This window comes from Rhinolophus sinicus, linkage group LG07 (assembly GCF_036562045.2).
Source record: "Rhinolophus sinicus isolate RSC01 linkage group LG07, ASM3656204v1, whole genome shotgun sequence".
Lineage (NCBI taxonomy): Eukaryota > Metazoa > Chordata > Mammalia > Chiroptera > Rhinolophidae > Rhinolophus > Rhinolophus sinicus.
In genome coordinates this window covers 83,178,526-83,204,753 of record NC_133757.1, presented here as the reverse complement: position 1 = coordinate 83,204,753, position 26,228 = coordinate 83,178,526, and the positions used below count along the sequence as shown (strand labels likewise).

The 26,228-nt window shown below is 39.8% G+C and overlaps 2 protein-coding genes across 3 annotated transcripts in view; both read right to left on the bottom strand.

Moving 5' to 3' along the window:
• Positions 1-26,228, bottom strand: part of LOC109454333 (uncharacterized) — a 90,168-nt gene that overhangs the window by 21,723 nt on the left and 42,217 nt on the right. The window lies entirely within an intron of this gene.
• On the bottom strand, positions 7,549-24,211 carry LOC109454335 (uncharacterized). 2 transcript variants are annotated; one of them, XM_019744841.2, is made up of 5 exons: positions 24,068-24,211; positions 23,022-23,084; positions 12,636-12,762; positions 12,080-12,140; positions 7,549-11,706 (listed from the first exon to the last, which is right to left on the bottom strand). In XM_019744841.2, the coding sequence occupies exons 2-5, from the start codon at positions 23,052-23,054 to the stop codon at positions 10,179-10,181; spliced, it is 1,749 nt and encodes a 582-aa protein (XP_019600400.2). In that variant the 5' UTR covers positions 23,055-23,084; positions 24,068-24,211; the 3' UTR covers positions 7,549-10,178. The 2 variants fall into 2 exon arrangements, with proteins under 2 accessions (XP_019600400.2, XP_074194226.1); XM_074338125.1 differs by lacking the exon at positions 23,022-23,084.

Genomic DNA, 26,228 nt, shown 5'->3' with positions numbered 1-26,228 from the left:
ACCACCTCCTCCTCCCAAACACACCTTAAGATATCATGTCTACAGTGCTGACAACAGTGATGGAAGGACCCAGAAATCACCCTGATGTGACCTCAGTAGAGGGGCAGATTGTGAGAAGCAGAACAATTCACAGCCACCAGTGCAGGAAGCACATCAACATTTCCTAACCAGAAGGGGCCACTGCTGGAACTGTACCATTCCCACAGGTGCAAATGATAGGGTGGGGAAAGACAGGGATGAAATGTGATTTCCTCCGCACTAAGTTTGTCAAGTTCAACAGTGTGAGAAAAGGAACCAGACTTATGCATCTTGCCCAGTGAATGCACATTCTTAGTATGGTGGTGGTGGTGGGGGGTGAGGGGTGTCCTTTATCTGAGGTGGAGATGAAGAGTTAGGAGATAAAACAAAACAAAAAACTAAAGGTATTCCAGACTTTAGGAAATCAGAGTGATTACAGGAAACCTGCTTCGAGACTATTTTCCTGATAGTTCTTAAAGGGAAGGTGAAAAAAAGATTATGAACCAGAAATGCCTTCTCCATCTCTCAATTCTTCATGCTGAATATCCACAGAACTTTCCTTCCTGCACTGTATGGTGACTGAGGATGCTACTGCTGCCAGGCAGTGTTCTGCGTTGTATTCTGAGCGCTGGTTGAAACCTGGGCCTTCCTATTCTCTTTCCATTGAGATTCCTACGGTTTTTGGCTCTGCCCCTCAGTCTTCACGTGTCAGATGGCCTCCAGGGGTGCTTCTCTGTCTCTGGGCATGATGAAGTTATTGCTGCAGTTTGGGTGGGACTGTTTGTCTCAGATGATATTAAAGGAGAGCACTTCCCCAGGGAATGTGGAGAGGAAATGGTCAGAAATGGTATCTGTGCGTACTATATGGAGTGTCACGGAGTGATTCCATCATTGTCAGAATGAATGTTATGCTCTAGTATCACAGACTTGCCCATCAGTGGGATTATTATTTAGATGAAACCGAGTTTTCTGATAAATCTCATTATTGGTGGATTAAACAGTGTAGCCACCAGTAAGGGGTAGCACATGACCATGGAGAATGATTCACCAAGTGATGAGAAATATAACCACCAGTTTATATTTCCTATGGGGTATGTGTGCTACACACACACACACACACACACACACACACACACACACACACACACACTCAGAAACATTTGCTAAGGTAACCTTTCTAAACACCCAGAAGTCATTTTTCTTCAGAAATGACAGCTTGTTTTTTATTCCAGTGCTCTGACCACCTAACGCATCCCTGGTATCTGTGCCTGTGCACCCTTCTGGTAAAACCACATCAGACTCCAGTGGTGCACAAAGATCAAAATGGAGCCAGATAATCATCACATATGGTGAGGTGACTTTTCAGTGTTTGTCAGGAAGGATGACCGTTTCACGGTGGACTCACAGCACTACTTTTGATGCAAACGTCCCTGGAGAGGATGAGTTCTATAAAGCTGGTTTGATCTCAGACCCTTAACCTCAGGCTTCTGCAACTCAGAAGGAGCCATGTTCTGGGAACTGTCTTATCAGGAGCTGCGGGGGCAGGTGGTTGGGGCGCAGCTCTGCAGCCACGCGGACGTCCTGCTCGCTCCAGCTGCGCTCCGCTCGCATCTCCTCTGTCCTTAAAGTCCCACGCTGCTCTGCCCCTTCTGTCGCTGTGATCTGTACCGGTCTGGGACTCATAAGCAGGAGTCAGGGAGACCCAGGAAACCTAAAAATGGTGAGTGTGGGGTACCAGGGGTCCTAGGATGGGGACTACGTAGGGAGGGGCCGATTAGAACTGGCTGTGGCAACCGGCCTCCCCGCCTTCTAATCCGGAGTCTCTGAGCCCGAGTCCCCGGGAGGTGTCCCTCGGACCTCAGTCCCTTACGGCACACAGCGTAGGGGCTGGGCCGGCAGCCGGGCTCCCAGACATCCTGTCCTGTCGTTGAGCGCGGCGACTTCGCCACGGAGCCTCTCTGGGCAGCTCTGCGCCTGCAGCACCGCGTCTCCCCAGATGGTGCGGTGACCACGGGGAGGGTCATTAGGTGACACTGGTGACTCGGGCTCTGGGATTCGTGTGTGAGAGGAGCTGTGGTCTGTGGGGTCCCCAGTCCCTTCTTTCTCCCCAGAGAGGACCCGTTTTCTCTTGAGTTTTCCAAATGTTTGGGGAGCACGACCCTGTCCACCCAGCCAACTCTTCCTAGTACTGGCAATAAGTCCCTACATTTCCAGGTCACTCTCCGTGTTCCCAGACGCCAATTTCCCCGCTCTGATTCACAGCATCGTCGTGAACTATTGGTCTTCTGGGTGCATCCCAAACAGAGCGGGTTATTTTGTTTATTGTTTCCCCACAGTCAATGAATGGCTGTCTATCAAAGGTTTATTTTTGTCTGTGGATATTTTACATGAGAAAAAGCAGCTAGTAACCACCTGGAAGACGTTGTATGAACTCCCCTTTCCTCTCCTCCAGGACCTTCCGTGGGCACAGACGTCCTATGGGAAGTCCTTTGGGTGGAGGCTCCTCTTTGGAAACTTTCCTGGGTGATCTGTCCTTGTCAGTACTGCCCCTTCCTGTGTTTGTCACCTTTAAACATTTATTCACTTTATTTTAGTCTGTTTTTCAATGAGTAAAAGTTTAATTGATACAACCTGAAACACAGTATACAATATTTCCACAGGTGCAAGAGAGGTGAGTTTCAGAAAAAATAAAATATTCCAGTATTACATTGCATGTACTAAAAATTTATCTCAAATCTTACTGTGAAAATTCACAAATACGTGGAAATTAAGTAAACCACTCAGGGATAACCCCTGGTCAAAAAGCAAAACAAAAAGCACATTATAAAATACCTCAAGACAATAAAAAATTAAAGTACAATTTATGAAAACTTGTGGGATGCAGCATAAGTAGTAAAAGGGAAGTTTACTAATAAGCACCTATATTAAGAAAGATATCAAACTAATCTAAATTTATACCCCAAGATACTAGAAAAAAGAACCTAAGGTAGCAAAAGTTAGGAAATAATAAAAATCAGAGCAAACATAGAATATAAAAAAATAGGAAAATATCAAAACTAAGTGCCAGTTTTTAAAACTAATACTATCAACAAACCCATACCTCGCTAAACACAAAAAGAAGAGAGATGACTAAAGTACATAATTTCAGAAATGATAGAGAACATGTTACAACAAATGTCTCAAAATTAAAAAGGGTCAAAAGGGACTATGATAAGCATCAATATACGAAAAAATTGGATAACCTAGAAGAAATGGATAAATTCCTAGAAAGATACACCATACCAGGAAAAGTATTAAAAAAACAGAAAGCCTAAACAAACCAATAACAAATAACTAACAAATGCAAAGAATTAATAGTAATTTTTCTTAAACTCCTCCAAAAACCAGAAGTAGAAAGAATGCTTCCAAACTCATTTTGTAAGGTCAGAATCTCCGTGACCCTAAAGCCAGACAAAGACATCACAAGAAAATTACAAGCCAATATGTCTGTTCCAACTTGGTTGACAATAGTGCCGATATTTAGTCAAACATTCTACTGGATATTTCTGTAAAGGGGTTTTGTTTTGTTTTAGTGGAATTACCATTTCAATGGGTAGTTTGAGTAAATTGGATTATCCTCCATAAAATGAGTGCACCTCATCCAAGCAATCGTAGTTCTTAATAGAAGAAAGTTTGGCCTTCCCTCAACAAGAAGGAATTCTGCCACTAGACTGTCCTTGGACTTAAACTACAATTCTTCCCTTTGTTTTTTATACTGTCTATCTAGAATGCAGATTTTTGAGTTACCCAAGTCTCCATAATCACATGAGCTACTTCCTTAAAGAGAAAAATTTTAATATGTATTTATAAACACGCATGCTTACATACACACACAATGATGATTGTTTTTCTGAAGAACCCTAATACCGATCTAATACTTTGTAAATCAAATAATGATTCATTTTAAATGATTAGCCAATTCTGGTTGTGTAATCTTCTAAACAGTTTTTATGAAATGTTCAATACCTTTTGGGAAAATATAAAAAATACATTTTCTCAATTTTGTTCACATATAAAATGATAAGTGATGTTAGAACTTCTACTTCCATCCTCCTCCAAACTGGTATTTGCTGAAATGGGCTTCATATTAAATGTATTAGGGTGTCATAACAGTGTGAGGAGCTCTGCTGATCCACTCCCCAATAAAACTGGTGAAAATTATTTTAGTAACAAATACTTAATGCCATCGGAAATGGTCCTAATGGCAAACAACAAATGAAAAATATATATTCAAGAGCATCTATGAAGATTTTTAAGAAACATGGGTCTGTGGTATTTGAATCAAAGCACTCTCTTCTTTTCTACTACTCCCAGCTCATATTGGTGAAGACACCACTCCAGATGAGGGTGCACTGATACAACAGAACAAAGACCTGTAGGAGTGAATATTCTGACAGAAATGTCTAGTATAGAAAGGCTCTACTTACAAGGTGTCAGTAAACCTGATGATCAGAACAAAGTAATGACTCCAAGGACTGGGGGTTGAATCTAATTATTGCATCAAACAGCAAGAAGATCTATCTAAGAAATCAAGGTTGAAGTAAGCCATTAACCCTCTGAGGTTTGTAGACTGGGGTTGTAAGAGAGATACAAGGTCCATTGAATGAGTTTTTCAAGAGCCCAGTGCTGTCTATTCCTGTAACTGAGCTGATAGTATCAATGCTTTGTAGCACTTCTTGGTGAGTCCTTGCATTTTGGCTTCAGCAGGGTCATGTAACATAGGATGAGTAATTTGTCTGTATAAGTATCTATCATGGTCAGAGTATATCAAGTAGCCAGCAGAGGGGTGAAGAGCCCCATAAAGTCTGTTTACCATCAGCTGTAGGAACCTCTTCCTTGGACAAATAGTCCATTGACTATATAACAGCGATATGTTTTTTTCACATTAAGTGCATTGCTCAGTCACTATACCCTGGGGTGCCAAAAAAATGTATACAAGTGGACACTATGGTCAACATTGCTCAAGCAGTAGTTCACCGTAATCAGAAGTGTCTGGACGCTTTGAGCACCTCTTGTAATTGCAGAAGCCAAATATGACATGTATTCATCTTTCGTTAATGGTATATATTAAGTAATACATTTTAATAATTTTTCCCTTAAAATGTGCCCACATATTTTTGGCACCATATGTGTGTGTGTATGTGTGCTGTGTTGTGTGAAGTATTAGATGTACTTGTAGTTTTCAAATGTATAGAACTGGCATCAAAAAATGGAAAACATGCCATCAGTGAAAAGAGCACTTGTGGTGCCCATTTTAATGAATTCCCTTCATTAAGTAACACTTAAAAAATATTTTAAAATTTCCTTTGCTCATTCCTAAACCTGTAGCTGTCACTGCTGTTTGCTCCTTTTCCACATGTGCTAAACATCTAAGCAAATGGAAATGAAACCTGGGAACCGCAAAATGGGCTGTGGGAATCATTGCAACTAGGATTTCTAGCCATTTCTGTGCTAAAAAGACATTCAAAATTTCCCATCTCTCCTGTTACACCCAATCAGAATACACCCATACTACTCAAAATGACACCCTCTGAGAAAGGTGAAGGCATTAAGAAATACAAATTGGCAGTTAATACAGTATGGGGAATATAACCAACAATGTGGTAAAGATCACGTAAGGTGCCAGATGGGCACTGGACTTACCAGGGGGACCACGTCACAGACTGTGTAGAAGCCTGACCACTGCGCTGTACACCTGAAGAGCTGAAGTAGAATAATATTGAATGTCAACTATAACTAAATATTTAGGTATATATAGTCACGGGATGTGGAGTACAACATAGGGAAGACAGTCAATGGTGTTGTAACAGCTGTATAAGATGTCAGAGGGGTAGGTTATCACTTTATGAGGGGTTTAAATGTCTATTATGTTGCTTTGTACACCTGAAACTAACTAAATAAATATACCCTCTCTACAGCTCGCCTCAATTATTCCTTGGATGACTGCTCTAAACATCCATAGCTTTTTGTAGTGTTTCCACTGGGAAATCATAGTAGACTTGCAGAGATGTCACCCTATTCAGAGAATAAACTCAGGATGGGCTAGAACAGTGCACGTGAACGTAACTGTTTCCCTGAATGAAATTCCATGCCTTAATGGGGTATATGTTCCACACTGGGTCTGTATAACAACAAAATGAAAATGCCAAATACTATAACATTTTAAGCACTTAAGATAAATAAAAATCCTCTGAAATGACATTAAACCCAAAAAGACATGGCAAATATCTGTGGCCTAAGTCAGAAAAAAGTCACAAGTCCCAGATAATAATGACATCCTCACAAACTGAGGCTCCTACCCTCACAGAAGGGAAATATATGCACTCCAGCCTCCCTATGTCACTTTTCACTTTTCTTTAAAGCTCTCTTTTGCTATAAACCAAAGCTTTACCATTTGTTAACCATTCCTGTTTTCCAACAAAAGTATAAGCACCAGACTGCAAGAAATGTTTGTCTCATGTCACTATATCCAAATCCAACAGTGCCTTTTCTGTGCTAAATATTAGGGTACTTTGACTCTAATGTGCACGGAAGTGGGGGATGTTGAAACATCAGCATCAAAAATATAATCAGTAACAAAGAAAGCCTTGATTTACACAGTGGTTCCGCCTTCTTTACTAGGTTTATGTTCTCACAATTTACCTAAACTCAGGCTTCAGTTCAGTCATAAAGGAGATACAAAATTATGTAGTATACTAAGAAATGAATTTATGTATTTTTTGACTGAGGTACTTTTATGGTAAACAGTATCTGATACACTTTAGGAAATACATCAGTGTTTAGATAATCAGTAGAAACGGCAAAAGCTGTGGCAGAGCACTGGGAGCTGGCCTCACTTTCATCGTAAGGCAAGTTTTATCCTGCAGAAGAGATCAATGTCACACACCTCCTTCATCAAAGGTACACACTGACTGTGATGGACCAAGACAAAAGTGTTTTGTCACCATATCAGAAAAATGGTAAAGGATAAAATTCAAATCATGAAAAGGACTAATAGTCCCTTCTTATAAATTAAGGTTAGTTCCACTATATTGTTTTTGCCTTCTAGAAAACAATTATGATTACCAATGATATAAGGAAGTTTACCTCCTCACAGCATTCAATAGAGAAAATGACTTGCCTTCTTAAATAGCAATCAAATCATCTAATACAAGCCAAAATCCTGTAAGTACTTTTGAGCACCTGTTAGTGTTATACTCAGTCCTTTATGGTTTGTGGCTCACTCTTATTAGAATTCATTACACTCTTCTCTTTGACCACAGCTCTGATCCTGTGGGTCAATGTCAAGAGAGCACTGAAAAAAACCACTATTTAAATTTTTGGTATTAAGAATATGAGAAATTATTTTCATGATAAAAACTGTAACTATAAAATAAAAAATAAAATTTGCCTGAGGAACAAATACCAGAACTTGCATGCACATGATAAAACTGACTCATAATGTATAAAACGAGTATTTAAATGAAAAAAGCAGCAAAGTATATCTGAAAATTCATAATTACAATGGATTTTAATATAACCTCTGAGGAAATGAAAACAATATTAGCATATGATGGCTTAGAAAACAGTTGAAAAATATATCAATAAAACAACTACAGAGGCATTAATTTCACAGAGAAACATAGATAATTTTAGAGACATACAATCAAACATAATTGAAAGCATACTGAGGATTTTCAAGTTTAAGTAACAGGAAACACCCACCGGCTTCCTGACAGGAGCAAGGGGCCTGTTGTCACATGGGAGGACCGGGTCACGGCAGCCACTGCACATGCAGCAGAGAAACAAATGCCCATGTCCTGCTTTTTGGCAGCACTACGTAGAAGTCATGGTGAACCAGGAAAGTGTACTCACTAGCACTGCTAACTTAAGGTGTTTCCCATATAAATCAGACCTTATACAGATATCTATAGAGACGAGGGGAATCAGGCATAAGCATGTAAGTCTGAATCAGTTTCCTGGTGAACACAGAGGGCTGACAGTGGAGTCCAAACTCTGATGGACCTTTGATGTGAAGCTGTGAAGACATCAGTGGAAACCTACACCTCTCAGTAAATGGAAATCAACCAGTTGGTGGTGGTTTTCAGGATACTCTTGATTGGAAGTGCAAAGACTCAGGATAAATGGCTGGAAGATGGTGTTCTCAAAGCTCATATGTATCTGTCTTTCTCCCTGTAGGATTTCTCCAAAATCTGACTAATGCCTTCTTCCCTAATGCCTTCCAAATCATATGCAAGTGAGGCTACTGGTGAATTCTAACACGGTGCCATAAAGGGGGTGGATTCTGGAAGATCTAATGCCTAATATTGCCTTCACCCGAATATTGCAATACAGTGGTAGTATCTCCAGCTCTACATTTTGTTGCCCTATGACAGGTCTCTATTCTTGATCCAAAGTCTATTTACCATATACCAGTCAGAAGGAAGTACAAAGAGCAAAGTTTCCAATATGAAAATAATTCACACAAAAGTATAGTAATAAAATTGCCATTTATGAAAAATTGTTCTAAATGTTTCAATAGTATGGAAAATAGAAAAAGACTCCTATACCCACCACCCCAAAAAAGGAGCTTCCTCTAAGAAAAGTACAATATATACACTAGATTAGGGATATTCAGGAACTGCCATACAAGGCCAGTAGAAAATTCCAACAAATACAAACTGTTAATTTTTCAATGGTCCCTTAACAGAATAAGACATTATCTCAAAAATTAAACTTAACTGCATTTTAGAAATATACTTCAATTTACCCATGGATCCAAGAAGCTTCAAAATAGAAAGAGAAAATATTATTAACTGATTTAAAGAAAAAGCACTACCTATTAATTGTATGCACTATTTTTTTTTCTTCAGCTAAGACAGCAGATGATTTATTGTACACATTACATTCAGCCACAACTGAGAACAGAACTTGTCCATAATGTCACAGGTCCAGAGCAAAGGACTGTTTTTGTACGAGCAAGGTGGGTCTCTCCAAAGATGGTTGGCAGGGAACAGATGGCAATTTATGTTCTAGATCCATTGAGAAGTTCTAGACAGCAGGCACGCAGTCCAACAATTTGTTCCAATTTGGTCTCTGGCTTTCCTCATTTCTGCTCCTGGATTTCCACGGGTGCACACGCTAGTGGTTTACTTGGACCTCTGCCTCAACTTTCTTCTTTTGCACTTCAGCCTGTACATGGGCTTCTTCCTCCACTTGGCTCTCACAGCACAGAGGTTTCTAAGATGATGCTAAGGCCGAGAGCATATGCACTCTTGTTGAAAGATGAGTCATAGAATTTTCTCACCTCAATATTCACTTCTAAAAGTAATTAGAAATCCACAGCTCACCATTTCATTTAAGAGGCTTAGTAAACACACCATTCATGCACCACATGACATTTTCGTCAATGACAGACCACATATATGAAGTGGTCTCATAACATTATAGTGGAGCTGAAAAATTGATATTGCTTGGTGACATCACAGCTGTTGTAATGTCATAGCACAATGTATTATAATGGCCTACAGTATCAGTACAGTAACACTGTACAGGTGAAGGAGCAGTAGGCTACAGCATATTGCCTACGTGTGTAGTGGGCTGTACCATCTAGATTTGTATAAGTACACTCTATGTTTGAATGATGATAAAATTGCCCACTGACACATTTCTCAGAACATATCCACATTCCTAAGTGATGTACCACTCTATATTTACAACTTTTATAACAACTCTTTCATGTTGAAAAAGCTCTAGAATATTACACATAGATTATTTTCCATGAAGCTTTCTCTTGTCACATTTATATTTCTTTTTGGTGGGAGTTTCACATATAAGGATGTGGACCAACTGAAGTCTTTCCACATTTAAGAGGATTTTTTCAAGTCAGGCCATTATGCCTTCAGAAGGAACTGGGGTGACAGAAGTCCTTCCCACATTATTCACATTTATATAGTTTGTCCCTAACATGTATCCTTGCATGTCCTTGAACATTTGAGTGAGAAATTAAGGCTTAACCATATTTCTAGGGTTTCTCTCTAGTGAGTTCTCTCATGTCTTTGAAGAGAATTGGAATCACTGAACACTTTCCCACATTCCTTACATTCACAGGACTTCTCTCCAGTGTGAGTCCTTTCATGTGCTTAGAAACCTACCTGAGAACTGAAAGCTTTAGTACATTCCTTAGATTCATAGGGTTTCACTCCTGTGTGAGTCCTTTCATGTCTTTGTAAGGATCTCTGTGCTGTATACGTTCTACCACATTGTTTACACACGTAGGGCTTCTTTCCAATGTGAGTCCTTTTATGTATTCGGAAACCTAGATGAGAAATGAAAGCTTTCCCACATTCCTTACATTCATAGGACTTCTCTCCAGTGTGAGTTTTTTCATGTGCTTGGAAACCTACCTGAGAACGGAAAGTTTTACCACATTCCTCACATTTATAAGTTTTCACTCCTGTGTGAGTCCTTTCATGTCTTTGTAAAGAACTGTGTGCTATGTAGGCTCTACCACATTGTTTGCACACATAGGGCTTCTCTCCAGTGTGAGTCCTTTTATGTATTTGGAAATTTCGATGAGAACTTAAACTTTTACCACATTCCTTACATTCATAGGGTTTCTCTCCTGTGTGAATCATTTCATGTCTTTGTAAGGAACTGTGTGCTGGGTAGGCTTTACCACATTGTTTACACTCGAAGGGCTTCTCTCCAGTATGGGTCCTGTTGTGTACTTTAAGGGAACTGGGAGAACTGAATGCTTTACCACATTGCTTACATTGATAAGGTCTAGTTCCAGTATGTACTACCATATGTTTCTGAACATTTGATGGATAACTGAAGGCTTTCCCACATTCTTTACATTCATAGGGTTTCTCTCCAGTGTGAGTCCTTTCATGTCTTCGAAATGAACTGCGAGAAATGAATGCTTTTTCACACTTCCAACAATTGTAAGGCCCATCTCCCGTGTGAGTAGTAATCATGTGTACTCGAAGGCTTGAGGTAAAAATAAAGGATTTCCCACATTCCTTACATTTATAGGGTTTCTCTCCAGTGTGAGATCTTTCATGCATTTGAAAAGAATAGAGATACTTGAAAGCTTTACCACATTGTTTACATGCGTAGGGTTTTTCTCCAGTGTGAGTACTTTCATGTCTTTGGAAACCTGGAAGAAAAATGACAGCCTTACCACACTGCTTATATTCATAGTGTTTCTCTTGTGTGTGAGTCTTTTCATGTGTTTGATAGCAATAGGCTTTTCCAGATTGTTTACACTGATACCATTTCTCTCCAGTGTGGTCTCTTTCATGTGTTCGAAGTGAACTGAAACTACTGAAGGCTTTCCCACATTCCTCACAGTTAAAGGTTTTCTCTCCATTGTGATTTCTCTCATGTTTGTCAAAACACTGGAGATAACGGAAGCCTCTCCCACATACCTTACATTTATATGGCTTCTCTCCACATTTTTGATACTTATAACGCTTGCGTCCACTGTGATATCTGATGTGCCTATCAAAGGATGACTGACTCAAGAACACGATTCCACGTGCACTGTATTCATGCGCTTTTACTCCAGTGGTTTTTCTGTTCAGATTCATATTTGAAATAAGGCTGAAGTGTTCTCCATAGTCACTACCCTCTTTACTTTCACAGAGGCTCTCTACCCTATGACTTCTGTAAAAAATGAAAAGTACATTATTAATGATTTCTTTATTAATAATTTTATATTTATTACATTTACAATTTATAGGAAGCTTTTATGCCTTGTCTAAATTATTTGAAATCAAACATCTTGCATTCTCTGCAAAAGGACTTTACCCTTATTTCTGTTTAAACAGTGATATTCATATATAGATTTTACTAATATTGTTTCCAAGTGATGTGTTTTGCAAACACTGAACAACTATGACATATTTAAAAACTTTTTTTTTTGGGTGAAATAACTAAATTTAAGCAGGATTTATTTGTTTTATTTCCTTTTTTATAATTTAATAACATACAAAGATTCTCATATGAGAAACTGCTTTGTATTGTGAGTGTGACTCACCTCAGTTTTCTCCACTGGTTTGTGTACTGATCGTCAATGTCATAATTTTCCCATTTTTTCCCTAAAATGCAGACCCAGAAAAATGATTGCAAAGCATTAGAATTATAGAAAAATTATTAGCTTCTAGATTAATAATGAGCTGTGACTATGCCTAGTTTATTTACCAGCACCCTCCCTTTCCACATTCTATATCTTAGAACAACACTGATGGGCAAAAACACTTGTTCTCTTGCCAGATGGGAGAAGGGTTGGGGAATTGGATGAAAAAGGTGAAGAGATTAATAAGTATAAATTGTCAGTTACAAAATAGTCATAGGGATGTAAAGTATAGCATAGGGGATATAGTAAAAAATATTGTAATAACTATGTATGATGTCAGGTGGGTACTGGACTTACCAGGGGTTTCACTTCATAAATTATATAAATGTCTAATTACTATGTTGTACACCTTAAACTAATACAATACTGAATGTCAACTTTAATTGAAAAAAAAAATTTTTTTTAAAGAAAAATTTGTTCTCTAATTGATAAAGTGAAAGTGACTTGTCATCCTTACCAACTGAGGCCAGGTTCCTGAAGGTTTCCTGCATCACATGTCTGTAGAGTTTCTTCTGTGAAGGATCCAATAAGGCCCACTCCTCCAGGGTGAAGGTCACAGCCACGTCCTCAAAGGTCACTGAGTCCTAAAACATCCAACATGTGTGTATAGTACTGTGTTTCCCCGAAAATAAGACTTAGCCGGACAATCAGCTCTAATGTGTCTTTTGGAGCAAAAATTAATATAAGACCCGGTATTATATTATATTATGTTATATTATATTATGTTATATTTATCATATTATATTGTATAAGACCCAGTCTGGTCTTATATTATAGTAAAATAAGACTGGACCTTATATTAATTTTTGCTCCAAAAGACGCAGTAGGGCTGATTGTCCGGCTAGGTCTTATTTTCAGGGAAACGAGGTAGGATGCGCGAGACTGACAGCACTGGACAGCTATTCTCCATTTATAGGAAGGTTATGTATGACTCTGTCATCTCCAAACATTTATTCTATGACTTGATCATTAGAAATTTACTCCTGTCCACACTTACTTCTTTATAAATTTAACAGCATGATGAACTCATGGAAATGATTTACTTTTACTGTGATCACATTACATCGTATTTCTCTCTAATGACAGAGTCCTGAGTATGCTGAGAAGTGTCAGAGATGCTATAGAAATGCAACAAATATTATCATTAAAAGACTGTCAATTCTTTCTGAAAAAAAATTCATCTCCTTCCTTATTACCCACCATTCATAGTACTACTCCATAAGCCAGAGGGTCAAATTTGCATGACATTTTAATAAATAAAAAACAGAGTGGAGAATGGGAAGCTTATTCTTCTAGTCCTATCACCAAACATGAGTTCAGGAGGCTTGAGTTCAGAAACCAAATTTTTAACAAAGCAGAGCTGGCCACATTGCCTTTAAATATTCCAGGCCTTTAGAAGTAATCAGATACAACTAGCTGAATGTAAATATTCTTATGGAGAAGCACTGATTTTAACTTGTATAATATTTATCACAGAATCAGTTTTTCCTTTCTCTCTTTGTCCAATTTGATGGGGCTAGACAGTTATTTGGAACTGAGACCTCACACACAAGGAAGAAAGCATGACAACTTAGAAATCTCTGTACTCATGCTCAGGGCTGCTTCCAGCCAAATCTTAGATCACATAGTAAGAGAATATTGCAGAAGAGCTCTTTTTGGTCAAACCTTAACAAGCTACCCTGGGCCTCACTGCCCTTGAGGAATAGTTTAAGAGCTGCAGCTTGCAAGGGAGTCCACAGGGGTTGATGGTGAATTTGCCCCAGAGTATAAAATATATACAGGATTCAATAGTATTTCCCTCCAAAAAAACCATAAAATTTCCATTCACCAATTTCAGGAGGAAATGTTTCCTGACCAGCCAATCTTGAGGCTGCCCTTCTAACTTATGGTGTGGCATTATAAGGAACTTAGACGCTATCATTCTCAATTTCATAAGAGGAAAACAAACAAACAAAACCCTTGAAATGAACAACTCTTCTTAGATCCATGAGAGCCTTGAGGTCATAGGGCAAACTGGTACCTCCAAAATTGGTAAAGAGGAAAAACAGCATTTTGAAATATGCTTCAAATATTTGTTAACATGGCATGTACTCAAAAACAAAAGAAAAAGCACAATATTCATGAACCCTAGGACAACCCTTTAACAGAAGGTTTAAAATACATCTAATGGGAATACTTAAAGAAAAAAAAGACAGAAAGAAACAGAAGTAAGTGAAGTAAAAATCACTGAAATTTCCTAAAACTAATGAAATGGCACACTGTAGATCCAGGAAGCTCAGAGAGCACAAATGTGAAAACACCAAAAATGAACACCCAAGTAGCTCATATTCAAACTAGAAAAAAATTCAAAGATAAAGAGAATATATTGAAAAAAGCCAGAGGGGAAAACATGCCTTAGTTATAGAGAAACAAAGATTAGAATTAAATTAGACTTTTTTTCAGAAACTGTGCACGCAAGAAAGGAGTGGGGTGAAATATTTAAAATTCTAGGGGGGAAATACTCTTCTACAATTCTGTGTCAAGGAAAATTATCATTCAAAAATAAAGTGGAAATAAGAACTTCCAGAGACAAATCACTGAGGGAATTTGTCATTAGTATGCCTACATTGAATGAAATGTTCAAAAATTCATCAGAGAGAATATAAATGATAAAGTTGGAGGTTTACAAAAGGTATAAATGAAGGTAAACTACCTTCTATATATCTTATAATTAAAAACTGGTGATACTTTAAAATAATATTAGTAACAATGTATTTGGTAACAATAAGCTTATAGATAAGTGAAGTAAATGACAGCAGTGTGACAAAGGACGGGGAGGGGGGAATTGGGAATAGTGTGGTATGAGATAGCTGACTAACTTTTGAAGTGGTACAGTGTTACCTGACCGTGAATCTGGCTTAGTTGTAAATGTACACTTAAAACTCAATAGCAAAGAACTTTAATCCAATAACATGTTTAATTAAAGCCAGACAAGGCAGAAAAAAGTAAAAGACAAAAACAAAGAACATGGGCAACAAATGAAAAACAGTAAAAGATGGTAAATGTTAATCCAACTATATCAATAACCACTTTAATCATCAATGGACTCAATATAATTGAAAGATATAGTAAGATTTCAAAAAACACAATTGTATGTCATCTACAAGAAACCCACTTTAAATATGAAGACACAGATAGATGAAAGGTAAAAGGATGGAGGAAAACATACTATGCCAACACTTACCAAATATTATCATAAGTAGCACTAAGATGAATTTCAAACAATGCAGATTTCAAACCAAGGAAAACTCAGAGATAAAAAGGGGTATCACAGAATGATGAAGGGGTCCATTCTCCAAGAAGGCCTAGCAATCCTTTAGGTGTATGTACATTGCAACACAGAGGCAAAATAAATAAAGCAAGAGAAACAGATGAATCTACTGCTGTGACTGGAGAGTTCAACACCCCTTATCATGAATTATACCCATAGCAGAAAATCAGGAAGGACAGAGCAGAACTGAGCCGTCCTATGCAACAACTGGACTTAATTGTAATCTGTGGAATACTTCATGCAACAACAAAATACACATCTTCTCAAGCTCACATGGAACATTCACCAAGGCAGAACTCATCTGGTACATAAAACACACCATAAAAATTTGAAAGAACAGAAACCATATAAAACATGCTCATATCACACAGGCATTAATCTAGAAATCAGTAACAGGAAGATAATTGGAAAACTCCCAAATAAATGGAGATTCAACAACACACTTCTAAATAATAAATGGGCTCAAAAAAGAAATAAAGGGAAATTAAAAATTATTTTAAATTAAATGAAATGTAAATACACCATGTCAAACGTTGTTGGATACAGCAAAAGTAGTGCCTACAGGGAAATCCATGCCATTGAACAAATACACTGAAAAAAAATCAAAGATCTATAATCAATAATGTAAACGTCTAACTTAGGAAACAATAAAAATACCAAATTAAACCCAAAGTACACAGAATAAAAGAAACAATAAATATTAGAAAAGAAAGTAATGTAATTGTGGGCAATAATGAAGAAAAATTTTTAAAGCTGGTTGTTGACAAGATTAGAAAAATAAACATCAAATTAAGCATCAAAATTCAACATAACTAAGAAAAGAGGGAAGACAGAAATTACTGATATCACAAATGAAAAGAGGGGGTAATGAAAATAAAAAAGGGTTTGATAAAATCCAACATCTACTTATGATAATAAACTAGTAATAGAAACTTCCACTTCTTGACATAGAACATCTTCACAAAACTTGTAACTAAGTTGATCACATTTATTCCTCATGCCATGAGTGTCTACGTGAAATATCAGAAAGAACCCACAAGGAATATCAGAAAGAAACCCACAATCCTGCAATTAATGAGAGTAAAGCAAGGTTGAAGGCTACAGAAGTGAAATGCTTTCCCACAGACCCACACAAATATACGCAACTATCTTTGACAAAGGAGGAAAGGCAATTCAGTGGAAAAAGAAAGTTTTTTAAACAAATAGTGCTGCCAATAACAAATACACACACACATACACACACACACACACCAGACATAGGCCATACAAATTAAGTTTCACAAAAATTAATTCAAAATACATATAGATCTAAATATAAAATGCAAAAATACTAAACCCCCTAGAAAATAACATAGGATAACATAGGTGATCTTGGGTTTGGTGATAAATTTTAGATACATCATTAAAAGCAAAGTCCAATAAAAGGGAAAAAATATATTTCATTAACATGAAAAACTCCTCCCCTAAGAAAACCAGTGTTAAGAGAATGAAAAGACAAGTCACAGAGTAGGAAACAGTCTGCAAAACAGTTAGCTGATAAAGAACTCTTAATACTCAACAGTAGGAAGAAAACCCAATTAAAAATGGTCCAAAGATCTAAACAGACAGTTCACCAAAGAAAAATACAGATAGGAAATAGGCAATACGAAAACATGCGCAACATCACTGGGAGACTACAAATAAAAGAACAATGCAGTATCACTATGCACGGATTAAACGGCTAAAATTCAAACCTCTCAGAACACTGCCTACTCCTGCAGATGTGAAGCTGCAGGAAATCCTCATTCATTGCTGTGGGAATGGAATCAGGCACACCCACATTGGAGACCAGGACTTTATTTCAATACAAAATATACTCTTACTACATATATAGTAGGATCCAGCAACCACACTCCTTGGTATAGACCTAAATGAACTGAAAACTTAAGTTCACAGAAAAACTTGTACATGAATGTTTGTAGGCGCTTCATTCATAATTATCCAAAGAGTTAAGCAAGATGTCCTTCAAGAGGCAGAAAGACAATCACTAGTACATCCAAAGGATGAAATATTTTTCAGTAATAAAAGGAAATGAGGTAAGTGAAAGATGCCAGTCTGACAAGGCAATGCAGTGTATGATTACAAGTATATGCCATTCTGGAAACGACAAAACTATCAACCAGTAAAAAGACCTCTGGGTTTGAAGGATTTAGGGGTTGGAGGGAGAAATGAATGAATAGGTGGAGCACAGAAGACCTCTGAGAAGTAAAACTACAGTACGACTTATAAAAATGATGGATACACGCTATCATACATTTGCCCAAACCCACAGATCCTCTGACACAAAGCCAACGCTAAGGTAGACTGTGCATTTTAACGCGGCAATATTGGCTCAGCAATTGTAATAAATGTACCAGTCATACAAGATGTAAAAAATAGTGCAAACTGTGTGGATTCACAGGGGTTATGTGGGAACTAACTCTGTGAACTATGAAACCCAGTTTTTTCTGTAAACCTAAAACAGCTTTTAAAAACTGAAGTCTACCAAACACCAAAACAAAATGAAGACAGACTAGAGTGGGGAGAGGGGGGAAAAATCCCAATTCAGGGATGAAGAGCAGCAACTCTCCACGGAGCTCCATCATGTACGAATGTGCTCTGTCCTCCTGAAAGCCTGCGCTGCCCACGCTGTGCATTCAGTGACTCCCAGGAAACAGCCCAGGGAACCAAGGAGTGTGGCAGACGGGTGACCTCCTCCAGCACCACGGCTTCTTTCAAGGCATGGGAGTTAGGAGGTCATCCCTTCTGCAGGGCATAAGCCTGAGGGAAAAGGATGGCTCCATCGTATCACAAGCAGGTGTCAGCAGCCAAGCTGAGCAGGTGGGGGCTGTTTCCAGGCCAAAGGCATAACCGGCACCTTGGTAGAGGGTCCCATGCTCAGTGCTTATGGAGTCTCTATCTTCAAGAGGGTCCAGTACTTGGTGGTAACTGCAGCCCTGATGGCACACAATGTGGGGCCCAGGACAGGCCCTTAATCAGAAGCCTATGGACAACTCAAGGTCCTCCTCCAGGAGGCTCCCATCGCAGCCAACAGGGTTAGAGGCCTCCTCCACGACAACCGGTTGCCGTATGGAGTCCACGTACCCTGGGCTTAAGTAGGGTTTGAACTAATCCCTTTGCTGCGCCAAACTGAAACTTTGGTGCTGGCCGCTGTAACCCAGGGGGTCGGGGTCTTTGTTGCAACAGGTGCAGAGGTGGCGGCAGCAGCAGCAGCAGCAGCAGCAGCAGCATCAGGGTTACTTAGGGGTCCTGCTGGGCCCTCTGGAATTTCCCTCCCTACCATCTGTACCCGTCTCTTCTCTGTCTGTCTGAAATACCTGCTCCTGAAGGAGTGACCATGCGATAGTCTCACCTCATTCACAGGGTATAATAATCCTCATAGCCCCCTGAAATCCCTCACTTAAGTCTGGTGAACCCAGCCTCCGTCACACCTTCACTCTAAACTCACAGTAGGGTTCCACCTAAGACATCAACCCAAAACCACTGTAAGGAGGGCCCCATTCCCATAGTCCTGCTCCCAAAGGACAAAAAATTACCCACTCAGAGTCCTCTGCATACAGACCCCAGGCTGGGTGGGTACAGCGCAGGGCAGCACAGATCACAGGAGGGCTCCCCAGCGAGCAGCAGCTCCCAGTGCGGGGGTGGGGGGTGGGGGGGGTGGGGGGGGTGAGGTTCCAGGCTTCTCATCAGCCTGACAGGTAAGAAGCAGGAGGGGGAAAGGGAGGAGTAGGGCTTAAGGTGTCAGGAAACAAACATCAAAAGTGTGGACCCCCCCACCACCACCACTGATGACAAGAACAAACAAGGGTAAGAAAAATAGACATAAGCACAGGCTTGTTTTTATATAAAGACACAGTAACAGGATGATTAAGAAATAATCAAACCTGGTTATTTGAAGGTGAATGGAGAAAGAGCACAGGCGGGAACAGGATATGCGGGTAGGGAGTCTCCTGAACTTAGCTTCTTACCTTAGAAATGTTTAAAAATTACCAATGCATTTTTTATTAACAATAAGGAGAAATTTTTATATACACTATATTTTCCCATCTTAATAATTATTTTTAATTAACTTTTGATTTATTCATTTAATTTTAACTTTTCTACATAGGAAACTATTTGAAGATTGATCCTTTAAACACAAATATAAAATTGCAAAGCACAATAAACGAAAAGTAACAAATCCTTTGTACACCTGAAACTAATAAAAAAAAATGTTGAAAAAACAAAGAAAACAAGAAAACAAATCCCTTTCTAAAAAAAAGGGAAAAGGGCATTACAGTTTGTCCCTATAGTAAGCATTGGAGATATTTTCAGAAATGAGTAGTATATTATAGTATATTAATTAGGGGTTTGCAAGTAAGCCTTTAAATGTACCAGGAATTTGAAAGATTTACATAAGGCTTGAAGTGTTTCCCTCAAATCAATTAAAAGAGAAATTCAAATACTTTTTTCCTCACATCCATTAAGATAGGAATTTGTTTGCATTAGGAATGGTATATATATCCCTTCAAATGTCAAAGTTTTCTAGACACATGGACATAAAAACATGACCTAAAAATGGGAGAAAAAGCACACAGAGAAATTAAATACACCCATCTTACATGTTGAGGTTCTGCCTAAATGGAACAAATATTGTATGTGGTTCCATAATTTTCTTTCCTTACATATCAACTTATATTTTAAAACTGCAAGTGCTAATGGAAACTAGAATCAAAGCATTTTAGTTTCATTGAGAAAGGAATGCAAAGAAAGAAACACACCAATATTGTAATCAAAATGGATATGCAGCTTCTTCCCTACAGTTCAGAAGGAAAACCCCCATTCAGAACGTTGAACACATTTCCACATTAGGAGTCTAGACACCCCCGGTTGAGACAGAACCCCCAGAGTGGGTCAGTCCCTGGGGAAGGAGGGACACCTGAGCAGCTCCAGGGGTGGATGCTGAGAGCTCCACATACACCCCTTCCTGTAAGCATGGAAGCGCTCCCTCCCCCAGGCTTCCATTCTCACAGTGAGGAAACTCTCAGCCTGATTCAGTTTAAAGTTCTGACCCACATGAACTCCCCAATTCACAAACCCTTTGTCCTGAGAAAGAACACACGATCTTCAGACTTTCTGACTATGCACTGATTACACTGAGTGCATTTATATCATGAATGTAACACTCAAATACATTTAAAATGTCTAGGACTAAGAAAACCACAATTACAACCTTCAAAAGGGGGTCACCCTCACCCACCATATGCACCCCCAGCCCTCCAGGGCTGCAGTTTCTCAGTGTAAAGGTCCCTCCATGGTGGGTGTGAGCAGGAAGGACACCTGCAGGGGAAGCTCCAGGAAGAACCACTGAGCCTTCAAGTAATTCCGTTTGCATCTCAAGGGGCCTTGGGTTGGGTCATTGACATCAGGCCTCTCCACCTGTCACTGGAGTTGCTCTGGACCACCATTGATATATATATTTTTTTTTTTTTTTAAGATTTTATTGGGGAAGGGGAACAGGACTTTATTGGAGAACAGTGTGTACTTCCAGGACTTTTTTCCAAGTCAAGTTGTTGTCCTTTCAGTCTTAGTTGTGGAGGGCTCAGCCCAGCTCCAGGTCCAGTTGCTGTTTTCTAGTTGCAGGGGGCACAGCCCAACATCCCTAGCGGGAGTCCAATCGGCAACCTTGTGGTTGAGAGCCCACTGGACCATGTGGGAACAGAACCCGCAGCCTTCCGAGTTATGAGCACGGAGCTCTAACCGCCTGAGCCACCGGCCGGCCTCCACCATTGATATTTTAAAAACACAAACCCAGTGTTGGAACAATTGGCCCAAATCACTCAAACCCAGTGTTTGTGTAAAGAAGAGAGGAAAATTGTAAGTCATTTTATTAGTTCAACCAGAAAACGCCTAATTTTGTTTAAGTGAGTTATGTATTATTTCCAGGATAAGTTTCTTTTGTAAATAATTAATCACGAGGTAGGTAGGTGGGCCGGGTCGCGCTGCGCTGCCTCTGGTCGTCGGCCTTGCCTCCCTCTCCCACTGCGTCATGCGGCAGCCGCTGAAAAACTACCTCACCGACCCTATGAAGGCACATGTGGCTCAAATATAGTCATACTGATGGAAGTTTGTGTATTAAAGCAACAGGTGATTTAGTTTGTTTGGTGTATAGAACAGACCAAGCTCAAAATGTAAAGAATGAGAAATTCCAGTCAACTAAGGCAACTTGAGGTAGCCGAGGAATCCTGCCTGCAGTGTTGCCATGGAAACATACCGAATGGTGTGAAATGAAGTCTGTTTGCCATGTTCTCAGGAAGTATAAATATCTTTTGAATTTGAGCAAGAGTTGGGACAGAAAATACTTTATGTAACTAAGTGGGCTATTCAGAAACCCTGAGGTCATTTTTTGCACTTTGTTTTTTAATGTTTACTTTAGAGAGCAAGGGATGTAAGTGGTTTTAGTTAAAAAGCCTGTATTTATTTTTGGAAATTAAACAAGAACTGCATCTATCTTGGAAACTGCAGATAATTTGATGCAGGGCAAAATATATAGGCTTCTATTTTGTTAAATTTCTATCAGTAATTGAAAATGAGATGTCAAGAAAAGCCTATTCTTCCTTAAATTTAGTTAGCCATTTTTAAAAGAAAATTAAATGTAACCATTTTTGCTGGATTGAGATTTCTTTTAGAGCATAATTTGTGCTGTTGATGACCAACAAATATGTAGTAGCTAGAATTAACTGCACAGCGGTATGCTGATTATGTACAGTAGTGTAGTCTAGGTTGACTCCCAAAGTAATTAGGAAAACAAGTATGCTTTACCTTAAACTTTCCAAATTTAAACTATACTTTTGAATATAAAGGATTCATAGTATTATTAGCTTGTTGAGCAGACTTACTTTGAATCTAGCCTTCAATGCTCAAAACAACTCTTGTTGCTTTAAATGCGTGAACAGAATGATCACTGATGGACTGAAACCAACATATTACAGAAATATTTGCCATATATTTCCCAGCTGTAGTTTCTCAGAAGGGCTATGGATTATGCAAACTGTTAAACCTCTGCATTCCTCTTTAACCTCCCTGCCCATTTCTCTCTTTGCTTAACCAAGGTGTTAAGCATAACGGGCACAACTTATGTTTTCCATCAAACCAAAAGTATGATGTTATTTGACATTTATCTTACATTTGTGACATGAATATTACCACCTAAATGTAATGTTCACATGTTGATTCCTACATTGAAATATTTGTTAGGAAAAAAATAATAATCATACTCGAACACTTCAAGTTCAAAATTTCATTTGAAATCACCCCAAATTAAAGAAGAGTCCTCAGAAACTTACTACTACACAGGCACAGGGTAAAAAAAAAAAAAAAAAAAAAAAAAAAGAATTCTTAACAAAACCAATGTAATACCGGAATGCATATTTTAAAATTCACCTTTTTCTTGCCTCTTTGTAAATATTTTATACTGTCTTTTAAGCTCTATTAATTACATGCATTTTACATTACCGAAAACGAAGATAAGTCAATGCAGACATACATCGGATATATGGCGGGTTAGGTTTCAGACCACTGAAACAAAGCAAATATTTAAAAAAGGTGATGTCTAATCTTTTTAGTGGTGGAGAGTCTTGCCTTCAATTTGTAAAAATCTCATACCTGTGAAGTGCAATAAAGCTAAGGGCAATAAAACGAGGTACACACCTGTACATCTCCTCAGGGTAACAAACCCAGGAAGGAGTGCTGACAGGAGATCACCCAGAAAGTTTCCAAAGAGGAACCTCCACACACAGGACTTCCCACAGGACGTCTGTGCCTAGGGAAGGTCCCGGGGGAGAGGAACGGGGATTTCATACAACGTATTCCAGGTGGTTATTATCGGCTTTTCTCTCACGTAAAACATTCACAGAAGGAAAAAAAAAATCCTTAAAAAAGCCATACAGGGGGCTTGGCGGAAAAAGGATTGAATCTGTTATATATGCACCCTGGAGAACAAACAGTTGATGATGCTGTGGCTCAGAGAGGGGCAGCTGGCTTTGGGAATGCGGGAAAATACAAGTAATTTAGGAATTTGTTGCCAGTCCTAGGAAGAGCTAGGCTATGGGAGCAGGGTCCTGGGTCTGAGACCTTGCTTTGAAACATCTGGAAAACTAAGGGAAAAAACGGGTCCCTAAGGAGAAAGGAGGAACTGGGAATCCCACATACAACCGCTCTTCCCACACAAGAACCCTGGGGTCCCAGTCACAATTGTTCCTGATGACCCTCCAAGTGATCACCGCACCATCTTGGGCAGACGCGGGACTGCAGTCGCACAGCTGCCCAGAAAGGCTCCGGGCCGGTACTGAAGTCGCCGCGCGCAGTGACAGGACGTCCGGGGTCCCGACTGCCGGCCCAGTCCCCACGCTGCGCGATGGGTGGAGGGGACTGAGGCCCCAGAGCAGCCCCCAGTGAACTCGGGTCCACAGACTCCGGAGTTGAGCCGGTGGAGGCCGGTCCCACCACTGCCGGTTCCAACCAGCCCCTCGTTCCCGTCCACACCCGCACCACACACTCACCATTTTTAGGCTTCCTGGGTTTCCCTGAGTCCTGCCTACGACTCCGAGGAGCAGCGCAGATCACAGGGCGACCGCGGGAGAGGTACACACCTTTGACGCAAGCGATGCAGAGTCCCACTGCTGAAGAGAGAACCGACGTGTACGCCTGTGCGCTGGGTTGCTCCAACTGCCCTAGCGGCACCTCTGATTGGATAGTTACCAAGGCCCCACCCACTCATGCCTGAATGACAGCCTGAGAGTAGGCTCGAGGCGCGCCCTGCCCCCATCCCCCACACCACTCCCCACACCCGTTACCTTTACATTTTTTTGGTATTTTTATCAAAATTATACATGTACGTAGTTTTTTTTAAATCTTTATATTTAAACAGAATTTTTTTCCGGATTTGGAGCTGATACCTTGGATTTACCACAGTTTCTTTGTGAACTGGAGGGCACCGGTGTGCATTTGGAAATCCTGATTTCTGTTTCAGGATGGAGCAAGTACAGCAAGTACAGGCTAGCCTTCACTGGAAATGGTCTATGGGTGGCAATGGAAGGAAATGATGCTGATGCCCGTGACTGAGGACGTCCCCAGGCAGATCCCACATGGGACACACCTTTATGTTTCAGAACCGCAGTACGTCCAGAGGTCTGTCCGAGGAGACTGATTTAAACTCTAGGCGAGATAGATACGGGGAGCCCGCTCACCTCACTACTACGTGAGATGAGGGCAGTGCAACCCTAGAGGGTATTTTCTCAGTTAAGACAGGGCTGCAAGAAAGGCCTGATGTATCCTGTTTCCTTCTTTTCCAGTCCTTGAATTCTTTCTAAGAAAGATCTCACAGTGGAGGCAAGAAGAATTGAACATATGAAATTCAAGGTTCCGGAGTTTACCATTGTTCCAGCATATGAAAACAATTGTGTTGTTACATATATATATATATATATATATATATATATATATATATATATATATATATATATATATATATATATATATGATGTAATGGATTTGCTGCAGTTTCTTGGTGTGAGCCGGGATTGTGTCTCGTGAAGGCGAAGAATGGACACACAGACCAGGGAGAGGCAAAGAGTTGTAAAGGAAGATAGTTTATTAAAGGAAGGAGAAGGGGTTGCAGCTCCTGAGTGGGAGGGGTACCCAAAACTGGGAAGCCCAGTGACTGAGGCAAAAGTTCTTACTTTTTATACCTTCCCTTGCCTGCTTGGGGAAGGGGAATGGAGCCTTCTAATTGAATTCATCTATCAGGTTCATCCTGTTTGCCCATCCTGAAGGGATTAGCGAAATAACCCATTCCTATCTATCAGATCTGCTCCTTTGTCCTGCCAAAAGGGATTTGAGATAATTTATTAACTTCAAGGCACATTCTCTTATCTTTGTCCTGGAGAGAAGGAGACATTCCAGAACCTGGAGTTTCAGGATATGGCTGCTTTTTGTTTATCGCACCAGGGACACCCCTGTCTACCTAGCAACATGCTAACTAACCTGTCTCATATACAGAAGGTGCCAAGGGTGCCAAAAATACGTATACACATTTTAAGAAAGGAAAACTGTATTAAAATGGTAATACTCAATATATACCGGTAACAAAAGATGAATACAAGTCACATTTGACTTCTGCAATTACAAGAGGTGCTTAAAGTACCATGGTTCCCTGAAAATAAGACCTAGCCAGATAATCAGCTCTAAGGCGTCTTTTGGAGCAAAAATTAATAAAAGACCCGGTCTTATTTTACTGCAAATAAAATATATTATGAGACCCAGTCTTATAGTAAAACAATGCCCAAACTCATGACCACATATCTTATAGTAAAATAAGGCCAGGTCTCATATAAGACCCGGCCTTACATTAATTTTTGCTCAAAAGACCCATTAGAGCTAATTGTTTGTGCCTGCCCAGTCTGCCCTTTGGGTGTCTTAACACCAGAGGCAGCTGGGTGATGCTCTGGCTGGGTCTGAAGCTGGCCACTGAGCGTGCCAGCTCCTGGGCCTCCTGGAAGGGTCCCCACTACAGGCCAAGTTCAGCTGCAGCCCTTACCCTGCCTGGCACCTCCCAGCATGAACTACAAAGCAATCTGCAGATGGCCGTCACCCATGTTGGGTTTGGAGGAAGGCCAGCTGTTGCTAGTACCAGGCTTAGGGCTGCTCATCCAGAGGTATAGA

Bases quoted from the DNA above. Each gene is read 5' to 3' on its own strand.
- LOC109454335 (XM_019744841.2), bottom strand. From the start codon at position 23,054: ATGTATGTCTGCATTGACTTATCTTCGTTTTCG. The intron at 12,141-12,635 runs GTAAGGATGACA...TCTGCATTTTAG, and splicing joins CAGGAACCTGGCCTCAGTTG to GGAAAAAATGGGAAAATTAT. The intron at 11,707-12,079 runs GTGAGTCACACT...CATTTTTTACAG, and splicing joins AACCAGTGGAGAAAACTGAG to AAGTCATAGGGTAGAGAGCC.